Genomic DNA, 25,305 nt, shown 5'->3' with positions numbered 1-25,305 from the left:
ACAGAGCAAAAACTGTAAAATTCCTCCTATAGTGTTCATATATCACTGCATTATCCTGAGCATAAATATGTGCAGTACTCATTTGTTTTGGTTGTACTCTTTGACCGTCTTTCATTTTAAAAATATGTTATTACTTCTCCTTCTGCAACAGGATATACATTGGGTTCCCTATGTATGATGATGCTTCCCTGATGTGCATGAGTGCTGTCATTTTGACAGTAACACTAGGCTTGATCCTGTACATCAGGAACAGTGGGAATTCTTCAACATCTGTATTAAATGAAGTAACTGGAGGATAATATGCACCACCCTCAGTGTGGTGACAAGAATGCAGATGTTGCATGTTCTCAACTGTACCTTTTTTGGGGGGAAAATATGGGATTTGTAACTATCAAACATTTTCTTTTGCTGATTTCCATGATCACCAAGTAATCTGGCAAAACAGATGGGTAAGAGGAAAACATTTAAGCTTGTATGTAACAGGAGCACACACTGTCAGTTTAATACTCAAATGGCACATGTTTTAAGTGATTCTTGCCACTTTTGCGGATGGTGGCAGATAAAATCAGCCATCTTTTATGAAGGCTGCAGGCTTACTTACATAGACGAGATAGGCAGGGGTGTTTTTCCTCATTGTCAAATTATAGCTTTTCAAGTGACTTGGCTGCATTTCATTTTAAATGTGGTTTAAATATTTGCTTGGAAATGAAACTAGTGTCCCATCCATGTTACACAATTATACTGCTATTATTCCACTATATTTGTCATGGTTCTATCATATGGACTCCTGGGATTGGCAGTTTGGGGGGGAGGGCATTTAGAATTATCATCCAGAGGACTCCAATGCACCAACAAACTACAAGCTCTAGGAGTCCATAGGATGAAATCATGGAAGTTAAAGTGGTATAATAGCAATATAATTGTGTAGTGTGAATGGGTTATGGAAGGATACAGGCAGCTTCCTTGGTTGACTTCAGTGACAGCTAACGTTTTATATGTTTTAAATAAAGTATGTTCCACCTTTTCTTTTTTCAAGTGGTCCCTATTTATCTACTTTTACATGCTTTTGAACTGCTAGGTTGGCAGAAGCTGGGACTAGTGATGGGAGCTCACTCTGTCATGTGGTACTTGGGCCTCAAACTGCAGGTCTTCCAGTTGTCAAAGCCAGCGTAATAAACACTGAGCCACCACATCTCGTGTGTGTGTGTGTGTGTGTGTGTGTGTGTGTGTGTATCACAAATGGATAGAAAATACTGTTGGCCCTCTGTTTTAGCAGCGGATTCGTTCTGGACCCCTCCCCCCCGCACAAACGAAGGCTGCTTGAATGGAGTGCGCCGCCATGCACGCATGCCATTGGAGACAGCAGAGGTCACCCCTCCGCGGGTAATTGAGGGTGCAGATCCGAGATCTGCGAGTTAGAAAGGGTGACTGTATTTGTGCATGCCCCCTAGTTAGAATCTGTGGGATAGTTAATCTAATCCAGGGTAGATTCTGCAACAGTCCAAAATTTGTGCATGTGTTGGCACTCCAAGATGGGGAAGATTTAAATCAGTTTGTCAAATATTTGGAACATACATACACACTTATCCGTGTAATGGCGCATTAGAAACAATACAGAAGAGACATTTGTGAAAAGGTAATGGCACAAGTGTCCTCTGGTTTCATGTTATCCATCGCTGGACTCATAGAATCGGTTGAGCAAGTACCTGCTGCAGTAATACAGTTCACCAGGAAACTAAAATATATTTTGGGTGCACATCCACACAAACTCTTAATTCTTAACAACTTTTATAGCCTGTGCTTGTTACATCAAATCAAGACTTGTGGGCACATTAAAAATTTCATATTTTTTGTACATAATCAGAATATGGTGATCTGTAATTCTCTGACAAAAAATTAGCAGTGTTCCCAGGAATTGCCTGGTTCTTTTAGGGGCTGTTGTTGAAGTTAATTAAGCAATCCCAAGGCAGAGGGAGGACAGGAGGGAGGGCTCTGCAGGGAGTTTAATTTTTTAAAGTAAACATTCTTGATTAAATTAAGCATGGAAAATAGAGAGAATCATTTAAAGGTTTTAGGTCTGAACGAATATTCAAAGCGTCGCTAGAACTATGGTATTTAAGGGTAATTTTTTTCAGAACAATGATTTTGTTAAGGGATAATATTCTGTATGCAAAAAAGACAGTGTTGATGCATTTCCCTAAGACTGAGAAATAGTATACTATGTTCTATTTTGATTTTGTCTTCCACTAAGGCTTAGAGTCAAGGTGACCACGTGTCCTAACCTCAGAGGAGGACAAGGCACCGTAAAATGTAGGACATCAAAGAAAAATGTAGGCATTACAAAAGAAAAGCTATAAACACTAATATAAATATAAATGCGTCTTTCTTAGTCATACTCATAATGGAGCAAATTTTGGAATCCCTCCTGAACAGAAGGTTGAAAAAAGGAAGGCCTCTAGTCTCCTTGCTTTGAGTGCATGACTTGACTTAAGTTCACCATTGGTTTCCATGACCGAGCAGAGATTGGAACCGTGGTCCCCAGAGTAGAAGTCTAGTGCTGAAATCACTACACCATGCTTACTCAGAAATCGAGACTGGTGTATACACTCTCATATAAGTCTACAATTTTTAAATTAAAAAGTTGACTTAAAAAAAACCTGGGTTGATTTATCTATGGATCAATGTAAGAATTGTACTTTAGCTTTTATCACCAATAAAAAGTGGAAATCACCAAAGAACTGCCACCATTTTCCTGCCCTGGTTCTTCATAAATGGTCAGAAGCAGCAGTGCAGCAGAGAGAGTAGAGGGTTTCAGTGCTTCTTTTAGGTGCTCCCAGGATGGATTAAGCTTTTCCCTTTCACCACTCTACTCAGAAAGGGGGACAGTTCTTTTTTAAAAAAATAAGAGTTAATCATGTTTCATCAAATTAGATTCCTCTTTATCTCTCAAAATATCATTCAGCTTTCTGTACACACCACTGATCATGCACCATCGTTACTGAGCTCCTTTCGAGTCTCTCCCCCCAAGCTGGAACAGACACTATATGAAAAACTTGGATTTCTCTTGACCTTCATAGCATACATTAGGAAAGTTACCATTCAGACAACAGAACAGTTCTTTGTACCTTTCCTTACCTGTGTGTCTTCCTCAATCTTGCTTGCCCTGCCTATCCAGTTTATCCCCCCCCCAATTTAGACTCCCATGTTATCTTTCATGATCCCAGTTTTTGGGAAATTCCCCATTAATTTTCCCCCTAAAGATTCTTGTAACCTGCAAAATTAAACTGCTGATAGCTTCACTTGTGTGGGATGCAGGATGCAGGATTTGCTACTGTTGAGCAAGCACAGAAAAACCTGAACTAGAAATAAATTGAATTAATGTTTGGAGTCACAGTGGATACTGGTGTCACTCATGTTTTGGAAATTCAGACACAGCTGTGAATATTCAGTGACTGAAGTGAAAACAGAAAGGAGTGGGGAATGTAGCTGAAGCAGGTCCCGCTTATTTATTTCTGTTTTATGAATTACAAAATTCTACTTGTGTGGCCTCAGGGGAAGGCAATGACAAACCTGCTTTGAACAAATCTTGTCAAGAAAACGCCATGATAGGGTTTCTATAAGTTGTAAACATCTTGAAGGCACACAACAACTATCTATTGATAAATAACATGGAGAACAGTGGAATAATCTGGCAAATGTTGTACACATCTGTTAGAACTGTTTTGTTTTTTTAAAACTAAACCATACCAAACAAGCTGCCTTCAAGAATATGGTATAATATTTTAAAGACAGTTTTTGTAGAGTGTAGCCTTAAATCATAAAATCTAGCAGCTGTAACCTTCAAAGAACATCTATTTTCCATTGCCATTTATTTTGGTCCCTTAGTTGATGACATTTGCTTCCAGACGCTTTTGTTTGCTGTTTTCTATCTAGCTTTAATTTGTTCTCCTGTCTTAAAAACGGGGGTCCAGTCCCATCAGCTTAGTAGGTAAACACTTGAACGAAGGGTTGTAAATATTTTAAGCATTCAAAATTTCTGTCATACTCATCCTTACTATTAAAATTTGCAAAGGGTGTTTAGTAGAAAGAGAAAGTTAGAGATATTAAATGTACAGAGTGAGTATTGATTTTATTGTCCTATCAATAGGGATTACAAATGGTAGGGACATTTAACATTCTGTTTTAAAATATATATTGTTGTAATTGTTTACACTGTGCATTTTGCAAATCCTTTTGACTAAAAGCAATAAATACGAGTGAGTCACATGGAGTGAACTTTATTATTTAAAGTCAGTCTAAATGGGAGGTGGCATAACACAGGCTGCTGAGAGAAAAGCACATATTAACTTTCACTGCTCTTCAATAGTTTAGTTTAAGAGCAGTGAAAGTTAATATATGCACTGATAAAGGAGGTAGAAACACACACACACACACAGGTAACAAGATTGTAGTTGAGTATACAGTTGGCCCTCCATATCCGCAGATTCAACCATCTATGGCTTGAATATATTTTTATAAAAAAAATTCAAAAAGCAAACCTTGATTTTGCCATATATAAGGGATTGCTATTTCACTATGCCACTGTATATAAAGGGACTTGAGCATCCAAAGATATTGGTATCCACAAGTGTATGGGGGGGGGGGAGGGGGTTCCTGAAACCAAGACCCAGGGGATACCAAGGGCCACTGTATGGGGAGGCATTTGGGAAATGAACACAGAGTTATATTTTCAGATAATACATCAGTTGTTGTTGTTGTTGTTACAGTGGGCCCTTCCCATACCCAGGGGCCCGTTCCGGATCCCCCCCTCACATATGGGAAAAACACATATGCTTAAGCCCCACTGAAAATAATGGGTGTGCACTCCTGTGTGTGGAATGACACAGGCAGAATGGGTGCAGGTGCCATTTTGTCCCCCCCCCCCCGGGCTTGCCGTACATATATGCTCAAAGCAGTGTATGGCAAGCCTGCACATGGCACAGGCGGACTGGGGCTAACGCTGTAGGTATATTAAAAGCAGAATGTTCTTTTTCTCAATTATAAGCTGCTTTTGAAACTCAAATTAGAAAATGGTTGTGGAGCATTATGAAGAATGATTGCTGCTGTTCAGGAAATGAATACTTTACTGCACATAATAAGTGGATCATGTTCAGCTTTCTTTCAGTTACTAAGGTACAAATACCTTTATACTAAGGTTAAAATGGAACAATCAGAATTCAGTAGCTGTTCCCCCTTCTCTGCAGACCTGGATCTTGATTCCCTTGCTTGTGTGAAACAGATATGACTGCTATTGAACTTACTGAAATTGAAATAAAAAGTGGACAATGGTTGGGTTCCCAGATAACACTTTGGTGTTATGCGACTGAATTCTGGGTTTCTATGCTCTTTTGATACTGCTGCTTCTTTTGTATGTTTATGAGAAATTTATTGGAAGATTTTATTTCTCTTTTCAGTTAGCTGTGTTTTACAGTTACATGCAAATCCTGGATTTTGGTTACCAATAACCGGTTTAGTCAGACAGGCCAGAATCAGTGATTTGCTGTTAACATGTTTGGATAAACCATAGCTAAAGCTAACTGTAATGGAAGTTCTTGTTATTTAAAGATGGAAACAAAACCTTACCATCTCACAACTGCACTGAAAGAGGAAAAAGGAGCCTTTTTGTAAAGATAATATTAAATGGCGATCTGCGATTAAGTGCAAATGTAGCCATAATATCTTAGTTGAGGAAGGCAAAGTGAAAGGCAAAACACCCAGGAGTACCTGTTTGTCTGTGTGTGCAGACGTTTCTGGATAGACACAGCAATCTTGTAACTCCAAGTAGAGTTTATTTCATGAGTGGAGTTAGCCCACATATATTACAGTAAATCTATTAGCTTCATGAAAGGCCAACAGCATCATCGCTTATAGCAGCACAAGCTTCACAAACTGGTTACCTCTCTGGACTGCTATTTAGGAGTACCACACATCACTTTTTCCAAATGACTTTGTGTTTTGGGACTTTGATCTGCACACTTTTTAAGTGTCGACACTATACTTGTTGCTACAGGTACCATCTATCACTGTTTTCACCCGATCCTTTTGATCAGACATTGCCAAGTGGCAAAATCTGGCTAGAGAGTTTAAAAGATGTACTGAATATATTAATATTTTAAGACTGAATGTTTTATGAGTGTCTGGTATTTATCTTCTTCAGCTTATTCTAAGAGGGCTCCTCAGCCTCTGAACAAAATTCCCTATTGAATTCAAAGCATCCAAGGTCTAGCAGACAATAAAAAGAGAGTTATCGGTTGTTCTTTTTGCTGAAGTTTTCACTGCACTGTTACTTACAACCTTTGTGAGAAAGCATGAAGACCTGATACAATCTGATTTTTTTTTTAATTCAAGCATTACATATAAGCTTCATATCTGTCACACAGCCAACAGACTGGCAATTTCAAGTAGGATGGCTAGCAGACAAGTGGGTTAAAACATATTTCTGGAAAAGAACTTTTTTCTTAGAAACTATAACTGTAACTGACCACTGTGTACAGACTGTATAACTTCACTGGTCCTGCAGTCAGATTGTTCTGTGGCATGGATTGGCAAGGATAAATGAGTAACCATTATGGGCTGAGCTTGTGTTTCCATAAAAGATTTAAATGGCTAGTTACAAATAAGTAGTTATTTGCAATTAATTCCATTGGAAACTAAAGTAGTAATTATGGCATAACTTTTAAACCATGAATGGGATGTCTACTTCTCTTGCAGTAACTATTCTAGTTACTTTGAGAAACAAAAAACAATAACAACAAACCCAAGAAATACCTACTTTAAAAAAATGATGACAATTATAACAGCTAACTAGTTGGGGGACCTTTGGAAATGTAATAGTAACAAACTACTTTTAATATGGTTTTAATATTGCATATGGAAAATACAGATTCTTTGTATACCTTTCACTGTACTTCATTGATGAAATTTGGAGTAGGAACTCTCAAATTTAACAGGCAACTGTCCAAATATTCCAGAAGAGGCATAAATACCCTTGAAGTTTGTAGAGTTCACCTTGTTTTTCTTTTACGACCCCAAGATCCATCACATGCAAAATAATAGGTTTGGAGGTACACAATAAGGCTTAACTAGAAGAGACAATTATCTGTTACACATCACTGAGATTCATGTACAAGTACAATTCTGACCTTGAATTGCTGCTAGTCAGGGATTATAACATCTTTTATATATTTATTTGCTGTGTTTAAACATTTGGGAGTTAGAAACACATGGAATCTAGTGAAGACCAACAGTGATTTTCAGTAGACTCCAAACTCTTCTCTATCACACTTTCCTACTCATTTTTAATGGTGAAGGCCTAATTATAAGATGCTTTCTCTTGCCTCTGTTTATCATATACGGACATCAGATGCGAGGGAGAATGATTTAGTGATTGGGAGAAACTTTAAACATAAGGGGGGAAAACATAGATGAAAATATTAATAACCATCAAGATTAATTGTTTGTTTTAGTAATATCAGTTTACTGCACAGATGATGCATTTTAAATCCCAGTGATATTGCACTGTTCATGTAAAATTTATTTTTGTAGGCAAAAGAAAATATATACGTAGATCATTTTTTTTCCTTAGGCTCTGTGAATGTGTTTATTTTCTATGAATAGATATGCAGTTGTATCATGTTTTAAAAAGTAAAAATGCTTCAGTTTATGTGTTTTAACTGCGACTGCAAATTCTGTTTTCCTAAGGGGGCAAAAACACAACAATGTTGTTAACCAGGTGTTAGAAGTTTTAACTGAGTCGGATCAGGCAGTTTCACCCTGGCTGCCTAACAGCAGTGTCCAGCAGTAGTTTTTTGTGGGTTTTTCGGGCTATGTGGCCATGTTCTAGAAGTGTTTCTTCCCGACGTTTCACCAGCATCTGTGGCTGGCATCTTCAGAGAATGAGCGTCCAACAGTGTTTACTTGGAATAATTACTTTTCTGGACCATAATTCCCAGAGTTCCCAGGTCAGTAGCAATGCTGGCAGGAAGACCTGTGAATGCTTCACAGTTATGCCTGGTGGCGCAGTGGTTAAATGCCTGTACTGCAGCCATTCACTCGAAACCACAAGGTTGCGAGTTCAAGACCAGCAAAAGGGCCCAAGCTCGACTCAGGCTTGCATCCTTCCGAGGTCGCTAAAATGAGTACCCAGACTGTTGGGGGCAAATTAGCTTACTTGCTAATTAGCTTACTTGCTGTTCACCGCTATGATCTTTGGAATAGCGGTATATAAATAAAACAAATTATTATTATTATTAAATTATTATTATAGTTGCCCCGAGCATTCTTCTAGGAACATTAAGAAGAGAGAAAGGGATATGGTGGTTATTTTAATGCAGGTAGATGAATCAGATTATTCTTCGGCTCTTGGAAATGGCTTTTTAAAATTCACTCTTCAGCCTTTTAATTGCCCGTGCACCATGGTCTTTGCTTCTGTGTTTCTACAGCTCCAGTGTTCCTACCATGAGCTCCCTAGACCATGCTGTTCATCTAGAAAAGAACTGGAGTCTTTTCTTTCTTTTGCTTGTTCTCCAAGGTTTCCGCGACCTTAGGGGCTAAAGGGGTAAAATGACCATCAGTGGAAAGTATGTTTTTGTCACAGGAGCGCCCTCTGGTGGTCTCAGTTAGCCCTAGCAGCTCCATTGTATAAGTATGCAGTTCACTCTCATGTCCTGCACTTCTCAAATGAAATATCTATTTCAGTTTAAATGTTTGAAGGAGCCTAATGTCAAGAAAAGCTTTTCAGTCTCCCTTGTTGACCAGGCAATTAGCAGCTTGGTACTTTTTGTGAAGAAACTTAATCAGAACAAAAATTATATGCTTTGTCAGGAACTAATAAAGACCTAATTCAATGTAAAGTTGAAGGCTTTCATGGCCGGCATCCATAGTTTTTTGTGGGTTTTTCGGGCTGTGTGGCCATGTTCTAGCAGAGTATGTACCCGGGGTATATTGTTCTTCCAGACGTCCCCAACCCTAGTACATACACGGTATGTACAAAATGGCGGCGCCCATTCTAGATGGGCGCCTCCATTAGGACATCACGAATGCGCCACCTCCTTCTAGGATTTGCGTTGCTGGCGCAGCCTTTATACAGCTGTGCCAGTGACGCAAGGCAGAAAGGAGCCAAGCGGCCCCTTTCTCCTCCTCCCCGCCGCTGTCGGGTGTCCTTGGGGCATGAAGCCCCAAGGACACCGCTTTCCAGGCCACAGGGAAGCGGCCTTTTGCCGCTTCCCCGCAGCCTGGAAAGCAGCGGATCGGGGCCTGAGAGGCTGCCTCTGTGGCAGCTGAGGCCCCAATCCGGCGGGGAAAGGGCCAGATATAAGCCGCCCCAAACGGGCGGTCTGTAACGCACCTCTGTCACTCTCCTTTGGACATTGCAGTATGTCACTATGTTCTTGAAAGTGCTTACCCTTTACATTTCATTTGAGGGTGGTTCAGTAGTTCTAGAACATTCCTAAACAAAAGATCAACATGATTACATTTTCCACAGATTATGGCATTTTTGTGTTGTAATGAGATGTGTCATCAAAATCATGTTTGCACTGGAAATAAACAATGGGCTTTGGAAACTTTCTTCCTAATGGCTACATTAAACCTGAAGGCCTTTCAAATTGCAGCAAAGAATAATTTTGAGTGAAATGCAAGTTGCTGCTATTTGTCAAAATAATTTAGAAATATGTATTGGCACTTGATATGTCTGTGTACCAGAAGCTTTTTTTTTTTTTTTTGCATTTTCTGAAACTTATTACAATCAGTTGAGGATAAGAGGAATTACTTTGTCCTTCAGCTTGCTTTGAATTGTTCTCTTGAGCATTTGCCACATCAGGCAAAGACTTGATTTTGCTCCCTGTTGGATGGGCATTCAAAACTCCCCAAAAGTTTAAACCACTTATAATTGTCAAATACCGTAATTTTGACATGTCTGCCCAGTTGCTGTTGTAGATTACAGGGCAGACCTCGCTAGGCATAAGCCTCTTTTAGTCTACAGGACATCATGTCTGAATGTAGTTAATACAGTTAGCTAGAAGATTTTAGACTTCTTACTGGACTTATCTCATGCCAATTTGAAGAATATTAATTCTTCTTAAATCTAGAAGAACCAGGAAGTTGAATTCTTCATGAGTACAGCCTGTATCACCTGTTGGAATGCTATCAGTGGTTCAAAACACACTGCAAAAATAATCCTGTTTGAGACCGCTTTAACTGCCCTGGTTCAATGCTAGGAAATTCTGGGACCTGTAGTTTAGTGAGACATTTAACCTTCTCTGTCAGAGCTCTGGTGCTACAACAATCTATAAGTCCCAGGATTCCTGGCACTGAACCAGGGCAGTTAAAGCTATCGCAAACTGGATTATTTCTGCAGTGTGTTTTGGACCAATGTTTTAAAAACATGGTCTTCAATAACAAAAGATTTCTGGGTGAAAGGACAGTATTGTTAAAATAATAATTTTCAGAACCTTCCAAAGAACAGGTTTCTTGTGTCTCTCCAATAAAAGTGTCTGGTAAAGTGTCTGTCTGTTCAGTTCTTTAATACTATTCAAAATCCGGAAAGAGCTCCCATACAGAATTGTCTGAAATGAAGAACTATATATTGTGTGTATGTTTAATGATGATCAAATCAGTGGTAATACTTCTTATTTTATTTTATTCTTTTTATAGGTACTACAGTGCTACTATTATGCAGATGTCAGGTGTTCAAGATGACCGACTTGCAATTTGGCTTGCTGCAGTTACAGCATTCACTAATTTCATTTTTACTCTTGTTGGAGTTTGGCTTGTTGAGAAAGTGGGACGCCGGAAACTCACACTAGGAAGTTTAGCAGGTATGTGGGTAAGACAGTTTTGACTAAAGTTTCATTGTAGCATGACATCTTAGGATCGACTAATAAAGTTATATAAACTCATTTGAATATAAATAACAAAGTATCTTTTGCAAAATACTGTACTTTTCTTCAAACATCTTAAACCTAATCAATGTCATTCAGAACCTTGAGTTTGAAGCTGTGTAATCAGTTGCTTGATCAGGGGTAAAGCATATAGGTGGATAAGATAAAACTAGAATGTTAAAACAAAATCTATTAAAAATACTTGTCTTCAGTCTAATTAGATAGAAAAAGAAGCCTCCATCTTCCTAGTACAGTTCCTAGTCAATTAATTTTGCTTTCTGAGTTTTGGATCTGAATCCTGAGTTTAAGTTACATGACCAGGTTCCAACCACATTAGTAGCTGATAGCTGATTAGATAGCTGATAGTTTTTATCAAGTCTCATTTGGTTTTACAGTAAAGATACACATTATGTTCACTTTTTGATATAGTTGGGTATGCCAAAATATATAGCACTCGTCAAATCTATATATAGTGTTCCATATACAGTGGGACCTTGTTATCCACTGGGATTTGGTTCCAAGAACCCCCGTGAATAACAAAATCTGTGTATGCTCAAGTCTCATTAAATACAATGGCATAGCAAAATGGTGTCCCTTATATAAAATGGAAAAATCAAGGTTTCATATTTGAAATTTATCCTTTTTAAAAATATTTTCAAATGCTTGAGTCAGTGTATAAAAAATCTGTGTTTAAGGGGGGGCCAACTGTATAAATATTTATTTGGCCTTCTGCTTTGCTGTGATTGCTTTCTTTACTTGGACTTATTGGTACTGTGTTGCTTATTATTTCTAACGTAAACCATTCATGAACTGAAATCCTGGTAATGCAATTTACACTTTTTAGATTTTTATTTTTAACAATGGGTAACTATATTTATTTAAAACATTTCTACTCTGCTCTTCAGCCAGAAAGTACCCCAAATACAACAATCCCTGCCATCAATCAAACTTCCAATTTGAGAACATATGAGAGAGGGGCAGAGTGAGAACCACTTCAATTTTTGGAACCATACAGTTAAATCAAGTGAATAAGGGGGTAAAGGGGAGAAAGATAATAATTGTAAAGTAGAGATGTTGAATTTTCACCATATCCAAAGCTGTTACTGACTGATTTAAGTCATCAGAGGTCACTAGAGGGGCTGGATCTGAGACTAAGCATAATAGACTTTGTAGCACTTCAACATGCCAGAGCATGTTTCAGGGGTGCGGGAAAGGGCTTGCTGCCAGTTTGATTTAAAGTGTCAATATTCCTGACAATACTGACTAACCCTCCAAATAACAACAACAACAAAAACCAAAATACCTTCAGTTGGCAAGCCATGAGTGGTACACCTGTAGTCTTTGGCTAGATATGACCTGTTGGAATATTCCATCCAGGTAGAAGAACATTTAAAAGCCAGGGAGCAATTGCACAAAGCTAGGCTATGATGTGCAGCCCAGGAAGCAGTTGCACTGGGGATTACTTCTGAGCAGAGCCCAGGAAGCAGTTGCACTGGGGATTACTTCTGAGCAGACATACATATAAGTGAGGAGTCTTTTTATATGCTTGGGATCAAAAATGCCAAAATTGTATCTGGTCCTTCCTTGTGTCTGGATTTCTGCCCATGTGCCCCCCCCCCAGGCCTTTCTCAAACTGAAATTTAGCCTCCCACTGAGGACAAAGAAGGCTACCCACCCTGATAGAGAATCTTGTTAATTTAAGATTTTCTTTAAAAAAGAAAAAAACAAACAAACATGTTTTCACCGGTTACAGTACAACTGCTGTATCTATATCTGTCTCCTGGTATCTCTAACATTGGAACAAAACTAACCGGGCCTTGCCTTAGACAAAGAGTTGCATTGTTTGTATATTTATTTAGAGTATTTATAGCATGGTGTAATGGTGTGGGTGCTGGACTCTGGAGACCAAGGATCAAATACACACTTGGCCATGGAAACTCACTCTCCGTCTCAAAGGCTGGCAAAGGCAAACCCTTCTCTGAACAAATCTTGCCAAGAAAACTCAGTGATAGGGTCATCTTAAAATGGAAATTACTTGAAGGCCTACAGTAACAACGATTTTAGCTCAGCAGCTTACAAACTGTTAATGTGATAGTTCCCTGCCCTCCAGCTTACAGTCTAAGGCCCGAGGCAGATGGGCTGAAAGAGGCATAGCGGCGGCGATACTAGGGTTCTAGACCACGCAGCAACCGCATGGTCCAGAACTCTAGTGTATAATGGTGGCGGCCTGATGGTGGCGTCCCGTCCACACAGGCACCACCATCTTTACATAAGGGATGTGCAGCGTCTGCACGTCGCTGCACGTCTGTTACGTCACGAGTGCGCCTGTGGCGAACTCATGACATAACTCAGGCGCCGCAAGAAGAACCCCGAAGTACCAGGTTTTTTTTACTCCAGCTGTTTGGCAGCTGCAGCTTCCCTCTGGAGTTAAAATGGGAGCCCGTAGACTGCCATTTTCGGGTGGTCTGTACTGCGCTTAAGACAGGACATAGAAGGAAAAAAGAATGGCACTAGGGAAATATTTATCACACTTTCCTTGGACTAACAGAGAGCTTCATGTGCTGTGTATTAATAAAGCATCTATTTAAAAAACTTGAACTGCTAAATGGAGTATCTACCACATCTCGGATATGGAAATGACCAGTTGTCATTCATAGTAATTATGTGTTCCCTCCCCACTCCTGAATTGTGGTATGGGTTTCCTCCAGGATCTGAGTGCTAAGGAGTTAGATGCCTCCTTAGGAAACCATTAATACGGTGAGTAAAGTCACTCCAACTTTGTTAAATGGACCCCAAGACATTTTATTTTACTTGTAAAAAACCAAATCAGCATTCTTCAATACTAAGGTTCTGTATTCTGAAGCAGTATGCTTTATTTCTTTGTTGTAGGCACTACTGTTGCACTTGTTATTCTAGCTTTGGGATTTCTGCTGTCAGCTGAGGTTTCACCACAAGTCACTCTTAAACCTGAAGGCCCTTCAAGTCAGAACTCTAGCTGCATTAAATATAGGTAAGTTGTCATGATTTTCTTATAAGAATCTCTAATGTTTATCTATTTCCTCCCAGTTTTGTGTAGTATAAAATTATTTAGCCCAGAATCTTGTGTTCAAAACAAGTCTAGAAACAGTTTAGTTATTTCAGTGTATCCATTTGTATATTCTATTAGAGGTGGGTATACCAATGAGAAACTCTGATGCATCATTGTATTTTAACTGTTCCTAACTGGTTCTGGCCCTTTTTTTTCTGCCATAAAATATAGCACAAACTCAACTAACCCAATGGGAAACCATTGACTCTCCAAGTGGTTTGGGCCTCAACTGCCAGTATGCCAGTCAGTATACAGGAGTTGTAAATCAAAACATTTGGAGGACAAGAGCTTCCCCACCCTTGCACTAATACAGTGCAGCCTTGGATAAAGCACTTATAGGGTACTCCATGTCTCCTTGTAGGGCACAGTTAGGAAAATTAGATGTTACTGACTTCAGTTTCAGCCAGCCTAGCTATTTGTGCATATTTCATCTGCATATGGAGGATAATGGGTTTTCCACCCCAGTTGTGGAAGAGCCCATATTAGACACAAGATGGAGCTCCAAGGTTCAAGCAATCCTAATTTAGGCAGGCATTTTACCTTGGATCAAGAGTGCCCACTGTGTGTGTATAAAACATGTTCACTTGCTCAGGAAGGTTTCTGTGATTTTGCCCTGTCCTCTCTCACATCTAGACATTCTTGTGCCACATTATTGCTGTTCTGAGAGTAGCTATAACTAGGTGGTTGAGTGGGCTTTTAGTAGTTTGACAGAGGCAGGAAAATCCCACTGCATGAGGGAAACTCCATTCATGTTTCTTAGGCTCCAAACCAATCTGTTCTAAGGTTTTCTTACTATTCACTCTCAGCCTTTAATGAACTAAAGAATGATTCAAAATTCACATCCATTAATTATAAAATCCAATTTAATTTTTGAGTACTTTTACTTGTGGTTTTGTTGTATGATAAAGAGCAGGTACATACATTTAGTACGTGTTGCAAGAGTGATGGAAGCATGTTTTAGGATAAAGAGATGTGAAAGCTGTATTTCCAGTCAAATACAGATTAAGAGAAATAGGAGGTATGAAATGGCTTTCTAAATTCTGAACTGCTAGTATTCTGTAGTGAGACATTTTGAAATATGTTTAATTATGTGGTGCCTCTTCTTTCTTCTGATGAAAAATATAATTATGTTAGGCAGTGCTGGAGGAATAGATGAGATATATATTAATAAGGATAGAGAAAAATCTGGTGTAAACAGGAGCCTGTGTGCTGTAGTATTGCTACTTCCTTTGAAATGGATTCATTGCCTTTGTGAAAGCATGTGAGAAGTCTCAGAGATGCAAACTCTAAAGGCCTGCTTCGGTATAACATTCACAACTAAGATCTCCAGAAATGAAGCTTCAGTAACTAGAAACTAGAGATGTTATTGCCATAGTATGTCCATTTAAAATGACTGAACATAACATAACAGGACTTTCTCTGACAGGCAATGTGTTACCAGTCTTTTATGAGTGTGCCCTGGTAAGCTAGCCAAAGAAGGATAAATAATTCAGCATCACTAATCAGAATACAAATTATAGTACAAAGGCACATGAATCAGGGACTTGTGAAGAAAATGAAGAGACAATGAAGCCAAAATGTAGAGAGTGGAAAGAATATGAGTGAGATAGGGTGACAAGGTGTCACTCATATTGAGTCCCATGAATGACATAGCGATTCTGCAGAATTAAAGCAGTTTGACACCATTTAAACTGTCATGACATATCCTACAGAATCATGGATTTGGAGTTTGGTGAGGCATTCAGCCTGGTGTGTTAGAGAGCTCTTGTGCCTTACCAAGCTACAAATCCCAGGATTCTGTAGAGCTCTGGCAATTAGGGCGGTGTCAAACTGCTTTAACTCCGCAGTGTGGCTACATCCATAGAAAGATTAATTAGAAAAGTGATATTTCAAGCAAACTAGCATATATGTGATTAATCTATAAGGGAAGTGATTAAAATGAGTGCCTAATATGAAGAGAGAGGAGAAACAGATAGAAAGAGTAAGTGCACTCCCACAAGTCTGTTTTTGCACCCCTTCAATTGCTGTGAAACTGATTTTTAAAAATGTTGTATTCAAAATGCTCCCCATACCCAAGGGAAAGGCATTTTCTTCAAAACTGGGGATGACTTTAAAACTTTCCATGGAGGGGGTGTGTAGAGTGCAGGGGGAAGGGATTTTCTAGGCCTAAAAAGCTCACAGCCCCATTAGAAAGACAAAACTGCTCCCTGTGCCCTCTTTAAGTAATTTAAATTTAAAATAGTTTTTTTTTTTTTACATCAACACCTAGTAGGTGCAGGGTGCACACACAAGAGATGCCACCATCCAAGGTCTAATGGGGAAGAATGGTGCCCAGACCTTGGGTAATTGCACTCCCCACATTGGGCTTTTACCCAAGAAATCTCCATTCAGCCCAAGCCTTCTGTTCCCCTTTTCAGATTCAGCAGGGACATCCTAACCAATTCCTGTGGACACCAAGGGCAACTTCCCAACATAATGTATCTTCTCCAGTGTGGTATTCTCACTCGCTGTCAGAATACCACACTGGGGGGGGATATATTAGGGGATATATAAAGTTGAGGTTGTTGTACTTTGGCCACATCATAAGAAAGCATGACTCATTGGAAAAAAAACCCACAATAATGCTAGGAAAGGTGGAGGGATGCAAAAAGAGAGAAAGCCCACAAACTAGATGGATAGACTCTTTTAAGGATGTCTCGAGCATGAATTTACAGGAATTTACAGAGCAGTGGAGAACAGGGAATCCTGGAGATTCTCATTCACAGGGTTGCCATCAGTCAAAATTGTCTAGAAGGCAGTTAACAGCAACAAATGCTAATGGAGAGTGATTACCCTTTAGTCAAGATATTAATGAAGACTCTAACGCAGTGATTCCCAAACCTTTGACTTCCAGGTGTTTTGGACTTTAACTCCCAAAAGCTCCAGCCAGCTTGGCCAGCAGTTAGGAATTCTGGGAGTTGAAGTCCAAAGCATCTGCAGGACCAAAGTTTGGGAAACACTGCTCTAAAGCTTGGGGAATCTTGGAGGTGTCTAATCCACAGAGTAGCCATGAGTTTGCATTGACTTGAAGGCAGTAAACAACAACAACAACAAATCTTCCCTTTAGGTCTTAAAGAAGAACGGAGCAACACAAAAGATGAAAATAAGATTTGGTTTTCCTGGCATAAATATTTTTGGGGAAAGTGCAGAGTGCAAAGGAGAGTTGTATTGGGAGTATAGGTCCCTCATATTGTGTTAATGTATTTACCCATTATTGCAGTGCCTTAGGAATTGACCTTTTCCTTGTCTGTGTTCTATGATGTGCATTAAACAGCTTGGTTACATTAGGAGCTTGGCATGCTTTGAGAAGACAACTTCTTCATGTTTTGGAGGCCCCAGATCTGCTAACCAGAGGGTAGGAATCACTCCCAGGTGAAATGGAAGACATCCATGGACTACAGTTTTCCTGCTGGTGATGACTAAGCTTCCTGGCCAAATTACAGGGTTTTATAATCATAATGCTAAGGAGATATTTAAAATGTCACTGAGGTAGTGACAACAGGGAACTTTCTTGAAATAAAATAGAGAGTTGCAGTGCACATTCTCAGGCTGGTTGAAGGAGCAATCCACACAAATTACTGGTATTATTAATTTGTTCTCCAGGACTCAGTGAAATTTCACAAACGGTAGTTTAGTGCAACTTTCTTGTTTGTGTGTTGATTGACTGTATCTCTTTTCCACCACAACACGATTTCTTCTGTATTACTAGGGCAAGATTGAGAACAGACCTAACTCCAGATGATAAGAACAGAATTGCTTTCACAACTTAGAAAAGCAATTTTAATGGCTGTGTTCCCTTCAGGTGTAGGATATTTGAAGGGCAAGTTGTAGACAATAAAATGTGTTGAAGCAGAGGTACAGCTTGATATGGAAACTTGTATTTGAAACCTAGTTTGTAAGTTAATGAGAAAAAGGGTCCAGTTATGGTGTAAATTAGTGGAGAAATTGAACCTGAGACTTTGTACCATTGGCAGGCATTGTGGAAATTGCTTCCATTAGCATCATTTACCAATGTGTATGGTTTATTTTGGTTAGCACTTCCACTTGACAAATGAAATTGGAGGGGGATATATAGCTTCAGGACAGTATCAAGCTGGCAATTCTCTGCTGGATAGAGAAATGAGGTTACATTATGCCATTTGTGCTATATAATTTCAAGGGTAGTCCTGAGTAGAAAAGGCCAAAGCATCAATACTAAAAGATCTGCTGAAAATACATTGGGTTATGTATAATGTTATAATGGCAAATGCTTGACAGGAACACAGTGCTAATAAATTTTATTTGTAAAACCTTTTCTTTTAAAGAGGGTGTTAAGGCTGTGAATTGTTGCCTTTGTGAATGTGGCCTAAATTCAGTTACTAGTTCAGACTAGAGTATGACCCCTTGAATCAATGGGATTTATGCGGGCTTGGCATCCAGAAGTTGATTGAGTTTTCTCTAGTTGGATTTAGGTTGGTGTGTTTTAGTGATCTATAATTTTTCTGTGCTATTCTGTTTTTTGCTGCTGCTTGAGTGTCTTACTGTTAAATTATAACAACCGTTTTAACTGAAGTTTCTTCATTTATCTTGATAGAAGCCTGGAGCACTCCATATCAAAAGCAGGGTAAAAGTGATTTGACTGAATGAATTTGGAGATGTGTGTTTTAGAAAAAAATGTGCATGGTATAGAGTAAATAGATGGAGAACGTCTAAACTTCTCTATTTAAAACGGTTTCTCTGTTAAGTTATACATTCCCTTGACAGTTCTGTAGAGCATCCTGTCAACTAAAATTAAATAAGACTAGGGTTGCCTGAAAATTTTGGTAGTGAGTTCAGAACAAGCCAATAAAAGTACCTCACAGAATGAGAAACTAATGTATAGAACCCTTTGGCTAGAAGACATGGTGATAGGCTTGTGGCCCAACAAGGCTATGCTAGAATATATTGATTCCTAAGGCTAGGATATTATACAGTTTAATTGCCAACTAAGGGGCTTTTGCAACCACCCCATTCCTGGCCAGATCAGGGCTGTGGCAACCTCATGCTGTAGCCCCGATCTGGCCTTTGGAGGCTGCAAAAAGGAGCCACAAAAAGCGGCTCCTTCTTGAGCCCTACAAAGGGTGTCATAGCTGCAGCAGCGCAGCTCTATGGTACCCCTTCAGTGCTGTGTCATTTGGATGCAGTGCTGGAGGTGCGTCATGATGGTGCATGCCATCTGGAGCGGTGCGCACCATCATGGCAGCCTGGGGGCAGAATTAGGGCAAGCGTAGTCAGGATGCTGTGCCCTGACTCTGCCCACAGATCGGCCTTTCGGGCCAATCTGTACAGGCCCTAAGTTGCTACAAAGCTTGGATAAAGTACAGTATCTTTATTAGATTATTGGGATATCACATTACAAAGGCTGCCTCTCATGGAATCCTGGGATTTGTAGTGTAGGGAGGGGCATTTAGAATTCTAAGCCAGAGGCCTTTTAGGCCTCACTAAATTATATGTTTTGTATTTTTAACTTTGTTAGCCGCCCCGATTGTTCTCAGAGGGACGGGATACAAATTATTATTATTATTATTATTATTATTATTATTATTATTATTAAATTACAAACCCCAGAATTCCACAGGGGCAGCCATATCAGTAAAAGTGGAATAATAACACTAATAAACCTTTAGAGTGATATCCTGGTCAATTTCCCATAGTTCTCCAACCAGCATGACCAGTGGACAATTGGGTGAGTTGTAGTATCCTCCAAAAAAAACTTGTACAAGTTTTATTACAAATACAGTAATGACATCTCTTATCAGCCTAATTTTATAGCTTTAGTAAAGGGGAGGACCAAACACAAAGCTTGTATCACAGCTAGTTTTTCCTTACTTGCTTAACTTTAATTTGGCCTACCCCAATGTTTATATTTTTATTAAAGCTTTAATCATACAGAAACACAAGCTATGTGTGCTATTCAGAACACCCATCATTCAAACATCACAGTGGAGCCAGGAGCCAATGTAATATGTTTAGCAGAACAATATAATAACTGTAATTGAAGAAATCATAAAATGTCAACAACGTGACCTGTGACTATAGTTATACTCCGTTTTCAAGCATCATCTTTGGTCACTCCCAGCCCTTTAGGTCACTCCCAGCACTTGCTGTATTTTCTGATGGGTTATATGCTTAAACCATTCCTACATCGTTTTATTCTCATTTCTTTTACCCACCCCCCAAGCTATGTTATCAACAGCATGGATGTGTTCCAGCACATCCAATTTTCTTCCCTGTGGAAACTCTGATTTGCTGTCACAGACTTTTTGACACAATGTCTGTTGAACATTTGTTAAGACAGTCCATCCTTTGCAACTAGACTCTTCTCAACCAGACTCCCATCTTCTGTGGAGGCCTAGGTCTTAAAAGTTGGAAGGGACAATGGGATAAAACAGATGATACTTTTCCGATTGTATAGGCGAAGACAGTGTACTTAGCTGTCTACATGCTTATTTGGCTTTGCGACCTTCATTTTCACAGCCCAAAATCTTTCCAGTATGCATACTTCAAAAGTCCTATGCAAGTGTTTCTCCGGGGAAACTTTCTAGAGTTGGCTGTGTGGAAGGTTCATGTGAGGTAAAGGCAAAGTGTTGCCCTGGCACACACACATCGCAGAAATCATCAATGACTGAGTCATCTTTGCAAAATTAACCTCACAGACTTAGTCATAGCTTTCTTTATGAGTGGCTGAAATTAAGACATTGGTACTTTATAATATTTTCCCCCTAATATCTCATTGATATTAAAAATAGGAATAGAATATGTCTGTGTTTGTAATGCATTGAGCAATAAAACTGCAGTTCAGTTGAGGCTGTTAACCAGTGTGCCATTCTTATATTTCCTTCCCTTTGTAGTGAGCTGTTCACTCTTCATTCTGCTTGGCTTCCTTACCGCCTTTGCCTTGGAAAACACAATTTGATACATTTAGTGAGCCCTTAGTATCCACTGGTGTTTGGTTCTGGGTCCCTCCCCCATGGAGTAGAGAAGTTAGGGCACCCTCAGGCCATTTTAGATCCAGGAGAGGACTTTACCTAAAAAGACAGTAAAGCAGCATTCAACTTCTTCTTTACAAACTTCTTTCTTAAAACAATGCCAAGGATAGATCCAAAATGAGGCAAAATTGTTCAACAAATTCCTGGGTTGGGTGCTTTGTTACCAAAAAAGGGAGGGGGGAGTGAAAAATTGAGAGATTCCAAAAATGGGCTACAAAGTGAGCCTGGGAACACATGTAGCCTATGGACAACACTTTCTCCACCTGGGATCTCTTAATAGTAGGATATGCAGTAATACTGAGAAAGCTTTCTTACAAGCACAAAGTGATCTTGGTTATTGCAACATCTTAACTAATTAAGTCCATTCTTTGCAAGTATCCCATTAACCAACATGTACCAAAGGTTTTGCTAAAAACTGAACAGTAGTCCACTGGTGAAATACAGTCTCCTTGTCCCTGATCCAGTATGCTTCATTTAAGAGATTGCAATCTTAATATTTTAAAATGGAGAGGAGTCCTCAGACTGTAGGGTGGAATTCAGCCTTCTTGAGGTCATGGTCCATCCCTCTGGGGTTTCCTAGATGTCGGGTCCTCTTGCCATGATAAAGGTCTATGATCGTTTCCCAGTTTTTGTATGTTTTACCCCCAACCCCTCTACAAAATTGAAATCCATCTCCTAACCTCAGTTATTGCTGATAATAATGCTGGCATTTTTCATCCCACAATGGCATTTTAATTCTACCATTTTCCCCTTCCTCCCCTTCACGGGAATGTTGTGTTATTGTGTATCTTCAAGTAATGTCCCTACCTTTGATTTGCAACATATCTGTTTTTCCCCAATAGCAAAGACGAGCTACTTATAGCTGATCACCCAAGGCAGATTCCTATGCCAAACTCGAACTAAATCCAAAAATGAAATACATGAACATGTTCAGACAGTCCCATGCTGCTCAAATCAAAATGCAATTAAAATTCTAGTTGGATGTTCATGTTGTAGAGCTGAGGAATGACCTTATAATAAATCCTGAAATTGACTATGCCATAAAGGCTCTTCTTGGACACTAATATATAACCTTTCCTTAGTGTGTTTCCCTCTCCATTAATTTCATAATTTAATTTAAAATCCCAGAGGATAACAGAACATCTTTCAACACAGAGAGTCCAGGCACCTGTCATTTCAGTAATAAAAAAGGAACATGGAAAACATGTTGTTGTAGGTCAGATAAAGGAGCCATTTTAGTCATTAATAAAATGAAGATATTTTAGAATGCTCTTCTCTTACAGTTATTAAGAAATTAGTAGATTCTCTATCATAGTTCAGGCAAGCAAAGATAGACAAGATATACTTGAGTCAAACCAGTCTGGAACTGTGGATCACAGGGATCTTTATAGGAAAATGAGGTTTTGAAATATATATTTCTTGTTATTTGTCTTCAAGTCATTTCTGACTTATAGTGACCCTAAGGCGAATCTGTCATTGGGTGTTCTTGACAAGGTTTGTTCAGAGTGGGTTTGCCATTGCCTTCACTGTGAAAGTGAGAGTGTGTGACTTGCTCAAGGCCATCCAGTGGGTTTCCATGGCTGAGTGGGGATTCGAACCCTATCTCCAGAGTTATAGTTCATCACTCTACTACACTATGCTGGCTCTCTGAAATGTATACTACAAAGATTTAAACAAGAGGTTTGAGTAGGTGCAAGACAAGTATTCCAAAACATTCAGTTTGAATAGCATCTCTGATTTATATATTCTTCTGTGTAATTTTGACATATTAGAAACTGTAGATATTACATTTAAGGGTATTTGGCCATCATACTGGTGGAAAGGTTTATTCAACCACAAATTATGGTGTCTGAGTTCCAGTTGGCTAGATTGTTAACTAATCAGATGAACTCTTTTTCTTTTTACAGAAACAAACCAAAAAATACCCTAAGAAACAAGGTTCTAATTTATTTCTTGAAACATAAGCTACTATTGCCAAAAACATCCACAAAATAAATATGTACACTAAATCATCAAATTTCATTAATGTATAAATTACCTTCAGTTCAAATCTAGCATTAGGAACCATAAAACTCAGTAATGTAATCCAATTAGCAAGTATTTCCATCTACAGTATAAGCAAAATCTTAACTGGTCAGGGGGCATATTAGGTACCTGAGGTGCTGGAGTAGGAGCAGAACTGAGATTAAAATCATAACAGTGGTATTGGTTTTTCCTGTAAAGCAGAATATTTCTGTGGTAGTTTGGGCCAAGGCTGCTAATGCCTTGAAGTTCAGAGTTAGCAAACTGTGCAGATGTATACTCATCTAGCCTGCTATGTATTTATGTTGATCCTGTCCATTTTTTTGTGTGCCAGACCTCCACCAAACTTTGATCAGGGCATTTGTGTAATGATCTGAGTTCATGATATAGATTGGGTAGAACTGATAGTAGCAGCAGTGGTTGTATTGTTTATGTAGAAGCCATTAAAAAATGAAAGAGCATCCAGAGTTAAATAACATGCTAAGTTTTCAGATTCGTAGCTACCAGTGCAAACTGGTAGCATGTTTGACGTTATCAGAGAATGGAAAACCAGTTCACTAGATATGTCTTCCTAAGTGGATACGAAGATAATTTTCTTGTGTTTCCTTATAAATAAGATGTAACAAAATGAACAAAACAAAAAAAAAAACTCCAAAGTGAACTGTATTTTCAATCACATGCAATAGTGTTATTCCCAGGGTAGTTTCTTATAACTTTCTTCTTCCAAGAAAACAGAGCATATATCTTTAGAATTGAATTCCAGAAAGGCTTTCCTGTGTGCAGCAAGTTTTGTACCAGGTAACTTAAAAGGAGCAACATTAGCTGAAAAGACTTAACACACTGGGACAACTGATATTCTACCCATAATATAGAAGCAATGGCAAGAGATCTTGCTTTGAGAATAGCATCTTGCTGGATCCCTTGAGATGAACTTGGTGGGAAAAATGAAACTAAACAAAAGCCCATAGATAACTAAATATTGACTGCTGGTTTGGTTCTTAGGTACTGACCAAGTTACACACACACACATACACACACACACACACTTGTTCTTGCTGACAAAATCTAGATAGCATATCCTGCATTGTAAGGCACCCAGTTCTAAGAAAATATGGCTATGTAATCTGGACATAAAAATGCAGTAAGCTTCCCATTTTCTCTGGCTAGTAAACATGTATACAGTTTCATGAGCCATTGAATGAAGCTGTTAGCATAAAGAACTGAGTTCAGTACACAACTCTGTTTAACTTCCTTGATTGTTGGAATAAGGTGTACAAAAGCCCACTGCTTTGTAATCTGATTCTAGGATCATGGAATCGTAGAGTTGGAAGATACCTCAGCAGCCATCATGTCATTCCTGTCATGCAGGAATACATAATCAAAGCACGCACCCCCAACAGAGGCCATCCAGCCTCTGTTTAAAGACCTTCAGAGAGAAGGAGACTCCACCACTGTCTGAAGAAGCGTGTTCCACTGTAAAACAGCTCTTGCTGTCCAGAAGTTCCTCCTAATGTTTAGGTGGAATCTCTTTTGCTGTAGTTTGAACACATTACTCCATGTCATAGTCCCTGACACAACAGAAAACAAACTTGCTCCACATCTTTACTATGACATCCCTTCATCATCCTCAATATATCATCATCATCATCATCATCATCACAAATTATTATTATTTATTTCATTATTATTGTTGTTGTTATTATTATTATTATTATTATTATTATTATTATTATTTAATTATTGTTATATATTTGTCTTGATGCAGATTAGAGCTTGATTTGCAGAGATGGCCAAAAGTGAGGGTGCTGAATGCAGCAGGAGCTGCTATTTGCTGAGCAAGTGGCATCTGCACCTTGCTAGTTTCATTTAGAGAAAATGTCAGTTGGACATGCAGTTGGTACAAATTTTGCATTTCAGAATTTTTCTGTAGCCATTATTGGGGCATATGTTTCAGATTATAAAAAATCATGCCATATATCCAGCTTTGCCTATATATTAGCAATAAATGGATGAAGTCTGTCACTATGTGTGCAAAATTGCAGGATCTACATTTAAGCAGTTGTTGTGCAAATAATAAGATTTGCTGCTTGGCAGATGGAGTCATTGACTGCTTACAAGCAAGGCTGTCATGATACAATCACTTTATCTTATGTGTGGGATTCTCCAGGGGCTGCAGGCTACAATGTCTTAATTTAATAATTTGTGGTATTTTCCTACTGCTTCCATCTTT

At 38.9% G+C, this 25,305-nt stretch overlaps 1 protein-coding gene across 2 annotated transcripts in view; it reads left to right on the top strand.

Annotated features, from left to right (window-relative positions):
• SLC2A13 (solute carrier family 2 member 13) overlaps positions 1–25,305 on the top strand; it is a 131,169-nt gene that overhangs the window by 79,908 nt on the left and 25,956 nt on the right. For both annotated transcript variants that reach the window (XM_042467468.1, XM_042467466.1), the window contains 2 exons: positions 10,693–10,856; positions 13,809–13,929. In XM_042467468.1, coding sequence (XP_042323402.1) covers positions 10,693–10,856; positions 13,809–13,929 — 285 coding nt within the window. The remainder of the gene's footprint in view (positions 1–10,692; positions 10,857–13,808; positions 13,930–25,305) is intronic.

The sequence above is a fragment of the Sceloporus undulatus genome, chromosome 5 (genome assembly GCF_019175285.1).
Source record: "Sceloporus undulatus isolate JIND9_A2432 ecotype Alabama chromosome 5, SceUnd_v1.1, whole genome shotgun sequence".
Classification (NCBI taxonomy): Eukaryota; Metazoa; Chordata; class Lepidosauria; order Squamata; family Phrynosomatidae; genus Sceloporus; species Sceloporus undulatus.
This window is presented reverse-complemented; position numbering and strand designations above follow the sequence as displayed.